Source organism: Heloderma suspectum, chromosome 6, assembly GCF_057233095.1.
Source record: "Heloderma suspectum isolate Gila_16-S chromosome 6, 16-S_ref, whole genome shotgun sequence".
Lineage (NCBI taxonomy): Eukaryota > Metazoa > Chordata > Lepidosauria > Squamata > Helodermatidae > Heloderma > Heloderma suspectum.
This window is the reverse complement of record NC_139463.1, coordinates 108,955,542-108,967,883: the sequence shown is the minus strand read 5'-3', so window position 1 is coordinate 108,967,883 and position 12,342 is coordinate 108,955,542. Positions and strand designations below refer to the sequence as shown.

General features: G+C 43.8%; 1 protein-coding gene across 1 annotated transcript; it reads left to right on the top strand.

The window, feature by feature from the left end:
- The first annotated feature begins 8,240 nt into the window (after window positions 1-8,240).
- On the top strand, window positions 8,241-9,221 carry LOC146342408 (olfactory receptor 11G2-like). The gene has a single exon (XM_084808532.1). It carries the CDS (start codon window positions 8,256-8,258, stop codon window positions 9,219-9,221), a length of 966 nt encoding a protein of 321 aa, XP_084664658.1. The 5' UTR covers window positions 8,241-8,255.
- The last annotated feature ends 3,121 nt before the right edge of the window (window positions 9,222-12,342 follow it).

Genomic DNA, 12,342 nt, shown 5'->3' with positions numbered 1-12,342 from the left:
ATGGAGAAGGAAGCAAATCCCAAACAAAACACCCAGCTGTGCAATCAAAGATAAATCAAATCCAGATTCAGGTGTGTGCAACTGGGCTGACGGAAGTTGACCTCCCTACCCCTCCTCCGTACAGCAGCCCCTACAGCTCCATAGAAATGGGGCAAGTGAATGATGCAGGGGAGAAGGGAGGATCCTTGAAAATTGGGCAGAGCCAGAGGCACTTTCCATGAGCAGAGCCCTTCTGTCAACAGAAGGCAGATCCTGGATCCAACCCAATACATTCATAGCCGGGCATAGGGATGCCTTTCCCTCCTGAAGTGTTTTGTATTTTCCAAAGATGAACATGGTGGAAATATCAGGAAAGGGCTTGTGGGCTGCCTGGCTGCTATATGCCACTGCAAGGAAGTTCACTTCTTGCTTTGAGAACCAGAATACAAGGCAGAAACTGAGGTGCAGAATTTGGATTTTTTGCCAGATAATGGAAGTAAAAAAAAAGAAAGAAAAATCACTCCCCACATTATCTGGTGAAAATTCCAATTTAACTGGTTTGTACCTTATATGCATTGTATATATCTCAAAAGAGGTACTTTTATCCCACCTTTCCATCAGAAGCCCTTCAACCTAACTAGCAATGCAAAAATAAAACCACCGTAAAGGACTGTTCTTTTGTGGTGGTGGTGGTGGTTCTTCTTGCTTTCTTTTTACAGGAAAAGTCCACAGCAGGCATAAAAACCACAGAGAAGCAGCCAAAACAAAATCAGTTTCCACATTTTCAGATTTATCGATTGATTGATTGATTGATTTATCGATTATCCCATGTGTCTTTTGAAATATCCAGGTCTTTGCTGCTTATCAAAAGGCAAGCACTGATAAAACAAGGCAGTGTTCTTTCAGGAGGACAACCTGCGACACAAGGGTCACAACCCAAAAGGCTGTGTCTCTTGCACCAAGGCACACTGCCCCCACCCTACCCCAGTGGCTATAGAACACAAAACAGGGCCTCTGGTGCTGGTCTTAAGATACAGACAGATCCATTTTGGAATAATCAGATATATCAGTCCCAGTCCAGTGAGGGCTTTAAAGGTCAAAACCCACACTATGTTGGGTCTGAAAATGAACTAGCAAACCAACATATTGAAGTTATATTCAGGAACAGTCTTTTATCTATCTATTTATTTTTTCCTTTGAAGGATGCTGTGGCAAGACACTGTTAGTAATTAATTAGATAATTAAGACTGTGAACCTAATTTATGGGACAGTTGTTAATATTAGCTATCAGCTACTTTCTACAATAGAAACTGTGTAAGTATGTTCCAATCTTGTAGTGACGTAGGTTCTTTCCATCAGGCCAGTGTGTACCCATCAGCTGAACAGCCTATCCAGAGCTGAATGGGAAAGTTGGGTAGTTAGATGAAAGTTTTCCCTTTAAAGTACTAGAACATGACATCTTTAAAACAAGAAATGTTAAGCAAACACTATTTCCTGTTCAGCTATTAAGATCTGAGAATCTTTAGCAATGCTCACCTGGATAAGAAGAAATGTTTGTTTGTTATCCTACACAATATATTATATTTTGATGTGATGTGATATGAAGTATATTTTATAATAAAAATGAAAATTGATCCAAAGATTTCCCCCTTACTAATCCTTGTTAGTACAAAACCAAAGATTGTACCCAACCCACCTAGAACAATTTCTGGTGTACCCTTTGTATGAAGTGTATTGATCAGCTATTGTTGTTGTTGTTGTTCAGTCGTTCAGTCGTGTCCGACTCTTCGTGACCCCATGGACCATAGCACGCCAGGCCTTCCTGTCCTGCGCTCTCTCCCGGAGCGTGCTCAAGTTCATAATCATTGCATCGGTGATGCTATCTAGCCATCTCATCCTCTGTCGTCCCCTTCTCCTTTTGCCTTCAGTCTTTCCCAGCATCAGGGTCTTTTCCAGGGAGTTTTCTCTTCGCATTAGGTGGCCAAAATATTGGAGCTTCAGCTTCAGTATCTGTCCTTCCAATGAGCACTCAGGGTTGATTTCCTTTAGGATGGACTGATTTGACCTCCTTGCAGTCCAGGGGACTCGTAAGAGTCTTCTCCAGCACCACAGTTCGAAAGCATCAATTCTTCGGCGCTCAGCCTTCCTTATAGTCCAGCTCTCACAGCCATACATTACTACTGGGAAAACCATAGCTTTGATTAGACGGACCTTTGTCGGCAAGGTGATGTCTCTGCTTCTTACTATGCTGTCTAGGTTGGCCATAGCTTTCCTCCCAAGGAGCAAGCGTCTTTTAATTTCATGGCTACAGTCACCATCTGCGGTGATCTTGGAGCCCAAGAAAATAAAATCTGTCACTGCTTCCATTTCTTCCCCTTCTATATGCCAGGAAGTGATGGGGCCAGATGCCATGATCTTAGTTTTTTTAATTGATCAGCTATAGAGGCTTCCTAAATACTAGAACTATAGAATGATAGCACTCAACAAATTCATAGGAGGGTCCTTCTGGGTTAAAACAAGGGTGTTAGCTCTTTCAACCTGAGGGCCAAATATATTTTTGGAGAAGCTCTCAGGGCTGCATTCCAGTGGTGGGCAGGGCTGAATGCAAAGGGAGCAGCGTATATATGGTATACCAAAATACCATACATCAGCATATTTTAGCTTAAAGCTCTTACGGCCAGTAAGTAAGCCTTAGGAGGGGCATTGATTTCAAGCCTTTTTAGAAGGGGAAGGAGCAGTGCAAAAGTCAGGAAACCATCAAACAATCTGAGTTGGAAAACACCCAGAAGGTCATCCAATCTAACCCCACCCCCAAGTTTATAACACTATATAACTGCAAGGAAACAGTGGAAAAACTTCTCCAATCAGCAAGATACAGTGCTTAGCAGATCAATAAAGGGAATAGGGATGGTGCGGGTGCTCAACTGGGTGCAGGAGTCCGTTGGGCACCCCCCTGCCATCCACAGCCCCAGACCACACCCGCCAAGCCTCTGGCTTTGCTCACCCCTGCTTATGCCTTCCTTAGACCCATCTGCAAGCACCCACCATTTTCCTGAGCTTGTTTTTACAAAAAAAGCAGGTCTTTAAAAACGTGCATATTTAAATATGTGCAAATTTGGCCTGGGAAAGACTGATCTATGCAATATTAGAGGCATAAATGGCCCTTTTACACCTCTAATATTGGGTATATCAACGTTTCCCAGCCTGAATTTGCGCATATTTAAATATGTGCATTTTTGAAGACTTCTTTTTCTTCATAAAAACCGGGTTGGTAAAATGGCAGGCATTCATGGACAGGATCCAGGGAGAGTGCGGGTGGCTCAGCAAGCTCATGGGGGCTTGAGCTAGGGTCCGGCGGGGCTCGATCAGGGGCAGTGCTTCAGCAGGAGCTTGCCAAAACTGGACGGGAGGGGATCTGTCCATCCCTAAAAGGAACTGTTCTCTGTGATCCGGTGGGAGAACCTTTCACCTTTGGGAGTGGGACTATAGTATTTTGAGTGTTCTTCTATCTCATATCCAGATCACCAGATATCTCCTCCATAATGCATTGCATCTATTTGGTTGCTCAAATGGGCCCATGTTTATCTAACAAGGGAAAATAACAATTTCCTGTAGGAATTGCCTGCATTTCATCATGGAAGAGGGAGGCAACCAGTCTCCAAAGAGAAGCTGCTTTGATTAATAAATAATCATTGTGTTCTTCAGGGACTCATTCCCAAAGGCCACCATATATTCATCAGAGGCATTCAAGACTTTGGTATTCACAGCTGCCCATGCTTTCTTCCCATCACATGGCCTACAAATGCCACAACTGCATGCCAATGTCAAACACAGCAAAAAGAAAAGCCACAACAACAGTGTTGTCCCACCAAACTCTGAAATAGCAGCAGTCGTGGCAAGCCTTCCGCTTGATGGATCTACGCTTTGAATGCTACTGAGGTACAAAACCAGGAATAATTTTCAAGGCAAAGGAGACTTTGGAAGCTTCCAGATTAGGCTTTTAATGTGCAACTGCATTGCTTCGTTCATGGATATTTATGGGGGACCCAGCTGTTGTTGTCTTCCACCTGTAACCCTCCCGTGTTTTCCTACTGCTTCTTACATCTTTTGCTTACCACACACACACACACACACACACATGAATCCATGGAGGGAGTGATCCTATCCCCCCCCCCCCCCAGACAGTGTTGCGGAGGGCATAGGATAGTTTGCTTTCCTGGCTCTGAGGTCAGAGACAGGACTCCGAGGTCAGAGGCAAAGCTCTAACCTTGGGGACAGGAAACCATGCTCCCCACCCCTTCCCCTAACAGCTGGTGTGGAGAGAACCATGCCAGCTACCTCTCCACACATGGAAAATGGAGTGTGGAGATGGGGAAAAGAGGGTGTTCCTGGGGGAGGGGAGGAGACCGGGGTGGCTGTTATATGACATATCCTATGGTCACCCCAGCCTCCTTCCCTCTCCTTCTGAGGTGCCACCGCACTGGTGAAATCACAGAAATGCAGGGCAGTTGGACTGTGGAGATGAAGATGGCCTGGGCAGCCTCTGAACTCTCCCCTAGGATTATGTCCTAAGGAGGGAAAGATGAAATAGCTGCCCAATGCCTGTCGATTGGTAGTGCTAGGAACCCTTAGTCTGGAAACACCCTGGGCTGGGAACTGCAGAGGGATGGATTTAGCTGTGTCTGTGTGCCAACTTCGGGGTGGGGGGAGAGATTTGGGCTTCAAAGAGATGTTGATAGAAGATAATTAAAAGACAGACAGAGACAGAGACAGAGACAGAGACAGAGAGAGAGTTGAGAAGGAGGCTATGAAAAGTTCCTATGGTTCTCAGTAGCAATCCTGGTTGTAAACTTCTTTATGGTTCAGCCAGGACTTTGTTCAGTTCTAACAGTCAGACTTAATAAAGAGTGGTGCTGTTAGGGCTGGACCTTGGAGACAAAGTCCAGGGGCCTGCATCCTTGGGGCCCCCAAATGAGCATCAGGTGATGAGGGCAGCAAGGCAGCACAGAGCCAGACTCCATGTTATTCTTGCAGTCAGGACAGTGCTATGATTTACGTGAGCTTAAAATACAAAATTGCATGTGCTCAGAGTATTTTTCCCCGACCTTTTTTTTTTTTAATCAGGGTTGGCAAACATTCTAACATATCAGGAATGTAGAAGAAGTTGTAAAGCAAGGGGGGGGGAGAGAAATGTTAGTGGTGTGCTTCACAACTGAAGTAATGCACTAGACCACTGAAAGCAGCCTCCAGTAAGACCATTACGTCCAGGGTCTAAAATTAGCTACACCACTACTGCTAAATCCCAAGTTATTTGGAAGATGCCTTGTCTCTCATGCACAAAAAAGAACCCCATTCCATACATCTCTACATAAAATTTTGCCTAATGTATTCATTCACAGAGAATTTAATGTCCCTCTTATCGGGATATATGGTTCTGTCATTGTACCTCCTCTCACGTCATAACTGATGAGAGCATTTGGTGTTGTTTTATTCAGTCACTGCATTTTTGATAACATAAAGGCAGATATCATCACCGTTACACAATCCTTTGTCATCACCTACCTGTTTGGTTTGGGAGGACGGGACCAAATAAATAGGGAGGAGGTTGTTGTTACTAAATACTATTACATAATGCTAACTATAAACAAGAAAGATGGGCATATGATTTTATTAGGAAATACTACTAAATAATACTCCAGAATCTCATCCCACAAATTAGATGACCCAAAAATGTAGATTTGGTATTCTACATAGGAAGCTGCCAGTAAAGGCTGGTGGTTCCTATTTCAGTGGGGCAATGAATCAGCTCTGGGTTTCAGTGAGAACCTGTCAGAACTCTAAAGAAACTATCTAAAGTGCTGAACCCTAAAGAAACGATCCAAAGTGCTGAACCCTATCCCCGAAATGGGTTCACCACCTTGGATAGCTCCTTTAGAGTTCTGACTGGTTCTGACTGAAACCCAGAGCAGACTCACAGTCTGACATCGGAACCACCAGCCTCCACTGGAAGTTGTCTAAAACTGAGTGAGACCATTGGTCCCTCCAACCCAGTACTGTTGACACTGACAGGAAGCAGCTCCCCAGGGTTTCAGGCCACATTCTTTCCTAGCCCCCTAGCTGGAGATGCCAGGGATCAAACCTGGGACATTTTGCATGCAAAACATGTGCTCTGTCATTGAGCTATAGCCTCTCTCTTTCTGGAAGTTCTACCAGAGTTCTCGTGGAAGGCCACATACCCCAGTAGTTAGTTTTTCATTGTCATTTCTGTAGCTAACTCTGTGGTGGAATTGTCTCTGGTAGAGAGGAGAGAAAATTCTCACCAACTTTGGAAACGGTGTCCAACAGCAGGGCCAGAACAACCTTCCTCTGGTAGATTTTGCAGTTCCATACATGGGGTGGGGGGTAGTTCATTTATATATTTTAATTTTTATTTGACAATAGTACAAAAATACTCCCCTGCTCCCCAAAACAAACATACATGTAACACCAAGCAGGCTCTTGACAAATACATCAAACATAGATATAACAAATGAAACACGTAACGAAATGTTGCAAGGAATTCTTAGTTTCAGCAGAAATATTCCTGCTCAGGATTCCAGCCTGAACAAGACCTGTTAGGAGCTGGCTATCTCAGTGACTGACCATTTCATTATTAACTTGCCGGGGCATTAAGATCTTGAGGACACCACTACCCACAGAAGCCCATTTATCATCATGTGTGACTGGGCTTTCTCCTGTGTTGCTCTCAGACTGTGGAATGTGCTCTCTCAAGAACTATGATTGCCCCACTATCTGGCTTTTAGAAGGGGTGTAAGACACATCTTTTTAATTTAACCTTTTAAGTAATGTAGCTGCTTTAAAGTCTTAAGGCGCAATCCTATGCGTGTTTAGACAGAAAAAGTCCTACAACTCCCAGCATTCCTCAGCCAGCAGACTTTTTTCTGTCTAAACATGCATAGGATTGCACCTTACTGTTTTTAATTACTCTTTTTAATATTCTTATTTTTATTGTGTTAAGTTTTTATTGTTTTTAAATTGTTGTTCACCACCTTGATGGTGGTATATAAATGTTTATAATAAGTTAATAAGAATTATAATAATGATGTTGATGCTGATGTTGATGATGCTGATGTTGATGATGATGATAGTCCCCTTGAGCATATGGTAAGTTGAAAGGGGCTCAAGCAGGGCATTCCATTCCACCTGCACCCATTTCATAATTTTATTCTCCAGCTGACAACAATAAATGGTTGAGTGTGCCCAATGCTCACTGGGATGTGTTTTTTTGGTGGGGCTTGTCCCCTTTGGTTTAGGTTTTTATAGCAGGTGTTTTTGTTTGTATGTCTGCAAATCTTCGGGTTCACCCAACCATGTTGATACCTCTCTCCCATTTCTCAGTGGCCCCATTTTGGCTCATTTTCTCTTGGCACTCCCCACCTGGGATTGTTATTAGAGGGAATGATGCAAAGGGCTTCTTCACTTGGAGCTTTTATCCTGCTATTCTGATTGGTTACTCACAGAAGTTTCTGGGGCCTTTAGATGATGTTGTTAACCTCCAGAGCATCGCCCACAGTAAATTACATTTATTCAATTTTTTTAAAAGATTAGAGATAATAAGCTATCAAATTACAGTGCTTGAGTTCCACTTGAGTTCCCTCGTGAAAAGAGGAAAACCCACAATAAGAGGAGCTAGACCACAGCGCCATCTAGCAGCTGTATAATGAAATATATGGAAGACTCAGATAAGGGGGGGAGGAAGAGGACGGGGGGAGAAGCATGTATAAAGGGAGTCCATTGTGATCCTGAATTTAAAACGGAAGCAGAAAGCCCCATTTTAAATGTGGGATTTTAGGCTGGTGTAGAGATGCTCAAAACAACATTTGTAAATGTACATGAGGTACTGTAGATTCAAGGAACAACACAACCTGAAACAAGTGGCAAAGTTAAGAACCATCAGATTCAAGTTCAAGTAAATGATTTCCTAATATTGATATCCATATTATAACTTTATAAAATCAACAAACATAGATCACAGGGATTTTTAAAGATTATCAAAGCCTCTGCCTTCTTCCCCTGCCTTTTATAAAGATTTGCTCACTCCAACTAAGTTTGTTGCAATGCAGACATTTGAAATGGGGTGAGAAGCAGCTGTACTACTGCCCATCCCCAAAATGGCATGATTGCTTAAACTTCATCTTTCAATGGGAACATATAGATAGACAGGTGGATGATACTTCCCAACAGTGTGTGATTATGATTCTATTATGTAATTCCAGATGGAGTTGGCCAATGGGACCACAGTTCGGGAATTCATTTTGCTGGGTCTTGGGGCTGGGCAGCAAACACGGTTCCTGCTCCTTATCTTGTTTACTGTTCTTTACCTGCTCACTTTGGCTGAGAACATAACAATAATCACACTGGTACGTGTAGATGCCCACTTGGCTCAGCTGCCTATGTACATTCTGCTAAGCAACTTCTCCTGGCTGGAAATGTGCTATGTGACCACCACTGTGCCTCGAATGCTCTTTGACCTGGCTTCCCCCCATGGGATCATCTCTTTCCATGCCTGCTTCCTCCAGTTCTACATCTTCTTCTCACTTGGCTGCACTGAATGCTTCTTCATTTCAGCCATGGCCTTGGATCGATACTTAGCCATCTGCCACCCTCTACGCTACCCCCAAATCATGTCTCAAACATCCTGCTATGCCCTGGTGGCTACTTGTTGGGTCATTGGATTCTTTGGGTACATTCTCCCAGTGACTTTGATCTCCAGGTTGTCCTTCTGCGGCATGAACATTATTGACCATTTTTTGTGTGATCCTGGGCCCATTCTGTCCTTGGCCTGCCCACCACTCAAAAACACTCCCCTTGTCTGTCAGTTTTCCATGAATATTATTGTTATTTTAGGTAACTTACTCTTTGTTGTACTATCCTACGGCATCATCATACTTACACTGATGAAAAAATCTTCCAGTGAAGGCAGCCGGAAGAAGGCTTTTTCCACCATATCTTTCCACCTAGTGGTGGTGACACTTTTCTATGGCTCAGTCGTAGGGATGTACATAACACCAGGTGCTGAAAGTCAGTCACAGATATCAAAAGTAGTAACAGTCTTCTACACGGCCATTACACCCTTCCTCAACCCTTTGATCTACTGTCTGAGGAATGATCAGGTGAGGGAGGCATTGGGCAGGCTGCTGAGGAGAAAGGAGAGATGGCTGAGGAGAAAGGTGATAATGTAAAAGGTGGAAAGAAAAAGAGAAAGCAAAGATAACACACAGCTGAAAAGAAAAGAAAAAAAGAATGCATTCACACTGACAGTGAGGAATATGTCAGGTTGGGGGAGAAATAACTGGGGAGTGAGGAAGGAGTTTGCTAGTAACCATATGGCAGGACAAGAAAGTTCACCTCTCAGTCTAAGAACCAGCATACCAGAAGGCACAGAGCATTTAAGGTGAAATGTGTTATCCAGACAGATCTGTGTGTGTTATTGAGGAGCTTTCACTGTTATGTTGCTATTCCAGCCATAGGTGGCACTGTGCTGTAAACTGAGGCAATCGGATAAGCAAGTGTTGCGGTTCTCATCTTAGCAATAAAGTTGTTGTTCTGTTCAGCATCCAATTTGCCCTGGCTTCTTCCCTGAAATAAACTGACATGTGTTTACAGAACATATGTAATAAATTTTTAAAAACTGTTCATCTACTCTTTCCCAAGACAGCCTGGGAAATCACAAGATCACAAATCATGTGATTTTTCTGTGTTCTGTGATGTGCAATAAAAATAATTTTATATATATATAATTCAAAGTCGGGATTTAGTTGATCATCCCTTTTTGACTGCTTTCCTGTTGACCGATTCTGATGAAACACACTTCATTGGAAAGCTCTTGGCATGCAGATTCTACAAATAACAAGGGTTTTCACTCTGATTCAAAGTTGGGAGTTTATTTATGTCACAAAGCTTTTTTAAAAAAAAGAATTAGGCTATCTTCTATAACAATCCACTACGAAGTTTTATTTTTAATATCAAAAATGTCAAGTATAATTTAAAACATAATTTATTGCAAATTGAAGCAAAATGAAATTTGAACACAAAATGTCATGTTTCCCTTTGCCCCTGCTGTAAAACTTCAAAAGCCAAATCAAAACACAGACAAGAGACTTCAGTTCCAAGGCTTTTAATCCACTTAATTCAATGGGTCATTCAGATGCTAATTATCGGTGACCCACAGTCTACAAAGGAAATACCTTCAGGGAGTTCAAAGGAAAACTACGAAAGTTGAAAAGTTGCCCACCATCTGAGGAACAGGTGAGCTTGCTGTCCTAACTTAAGGGGGGGATCTGCATCTATCTCATGAGGACTCTAAGCATAGCTGTTCCCGCCAGGCCAATCAGGCAATCACCTAAACTCTGCCCCTGCCATTTCTCTCTTGTCTCCGCATGCGTCTAGCATCCAAGAATTCAGGCTCTATCAGCCCCCCTTCTTCCTATTCACTATCTCTCACAGGGATGGGGGAAGAGGGGCCCTCTCCATTCAGCTGTGCCTTTGAAGCTTGAGGAGTAGGCCTATGCATCTCAGTCCAGGCCTGGGAAATTTCCTCCCGCACGTTTTGCGGTTCCTCTTCAGACTCTGAGCTACTCTGCCGAACTCTGCACTCAGGGGCAACCCTGACATCAAAAAAGTTTCTGTACACCTTTATAAATACAGGTGCAGGCCAAAGTACAATGATATGCCAGTAACATACAGCCTATGAACAAATCATGAAGGGATTCAGAGACACCTACAGTTTGTTAAACCCAGTCAAAGTTTAGCTATTGCTTAGAAAGGAAGTCTGTAACTGTCAAATTTAACCAAACAACATGTATACATTCCTCTCATTACTAACGTAGCTAAGATGTCAAATGCTTACAGCTAACAGCAACCAGCAGGCAAAATGAGAGTCTAAGTGCACCTCACACCACCGCGCCAATTCTACCCTTCCAGCTAGGGGTGTACGAAACACTTATCTTGTTCCGCTGGGGCCATCCGCAGTGGGGGGGAGGAGCTGCGTCCCCCCCCCCCGAATCCTCCCTGGCTCGACTCTGAGGCAACTCCGTGCTGCGGCTGCAAATGGTGGCTGCCGTAGCAGCCGCCATTTGCATCCCTGAGGTAGCCGTGATAGGCTTCGTATATATTTACATAGCCTATCACGGCAAAAGGCAGGAACGCAAATGGCGGCCGCTATGTCCCAGCCTTGCATCCATCAATATCTCAAACCAGTCCAGATGTGCCTGTCGGCATGTGTCCTGCAACCAATATCAACAGGTTTGATATCAGCAACTGAGTCAAGGTTTGCGAACACTGCTATGACTTGCTTTTCAATGGTGAATCATCAACTCTTCGCTGTCATGGTGAAAAGGTTTCACTACCGTCGCTCACAGTTCTGGACTTTAACTGCAATATTGTCACCAACGGCTTTGCTCTTGGCAGGCAATTCCTGGAGGGTATTCGCAAGTACAACAGTGCCCTAGGGTTTGCTTCCATCTACACACACCACCCAAGACGGCACAGCTGCAAGGTCCCGGTCCGTTCGTGTTCAAGGTGCAAGGCTCAGTTTACCATCTGATGGGCACTTCGCAGTTGGATGAGACTCCAAGCTATGGCTGACTGTACATTCTTGACACCGACAAAGACACTAGTCACCTCGAGTGAGCAGAGGACAGCATGCTGGACAGCACCTTGCTGGAGTCGCTCACTAACCTCCTTCTTATTGTTAACCCATAACAAATGAGTACCAGCATGTCAGTGAAATCCTTGAGCACAAGAATGCTGCCACATTTGCTACTAGATGTGCCCCAATGAACGTACCACTGTGCTTCAACTGCAGAATATTGAACACTATGGCTCACTCTGGATGCTATAACGTTGCCTGTGTCTCTGAAATGGCTGCTGTGTTCATTACCTCGGATGGCTTTCCTCTGGCTGATCATTGTCTGATACTATACCCTAAAGGTGGACAGGGCCACAAGAACTTCAATATGGGGAGTCATGGTGACCCTTTGGTTTACCCTTTGCTGCACTTGCACGTTGAGGCTGGATGGGGTCCTGGCATGGTGCATGTTGCAGTCAGGCAAACCAAATTGGCATCTATCTGCTTACACCTGTCTTCTGCCATGGACATCTCTATGTTGCCATGAGTCATGTGTGCTCATTGGCAAACCTCAAGATTCAAGTCGTTGATGGACCAGAACAAGGATGTGACAGTGGCCACCCTGGATTTTACACCAAGGACACTGTATTTAAGGACGTTTTGAAAAATAAAAGATGTAACACTTTGAATGTTTCGATACATGCAATTAGTTAAGTTAAACCTTTAGTTAGATT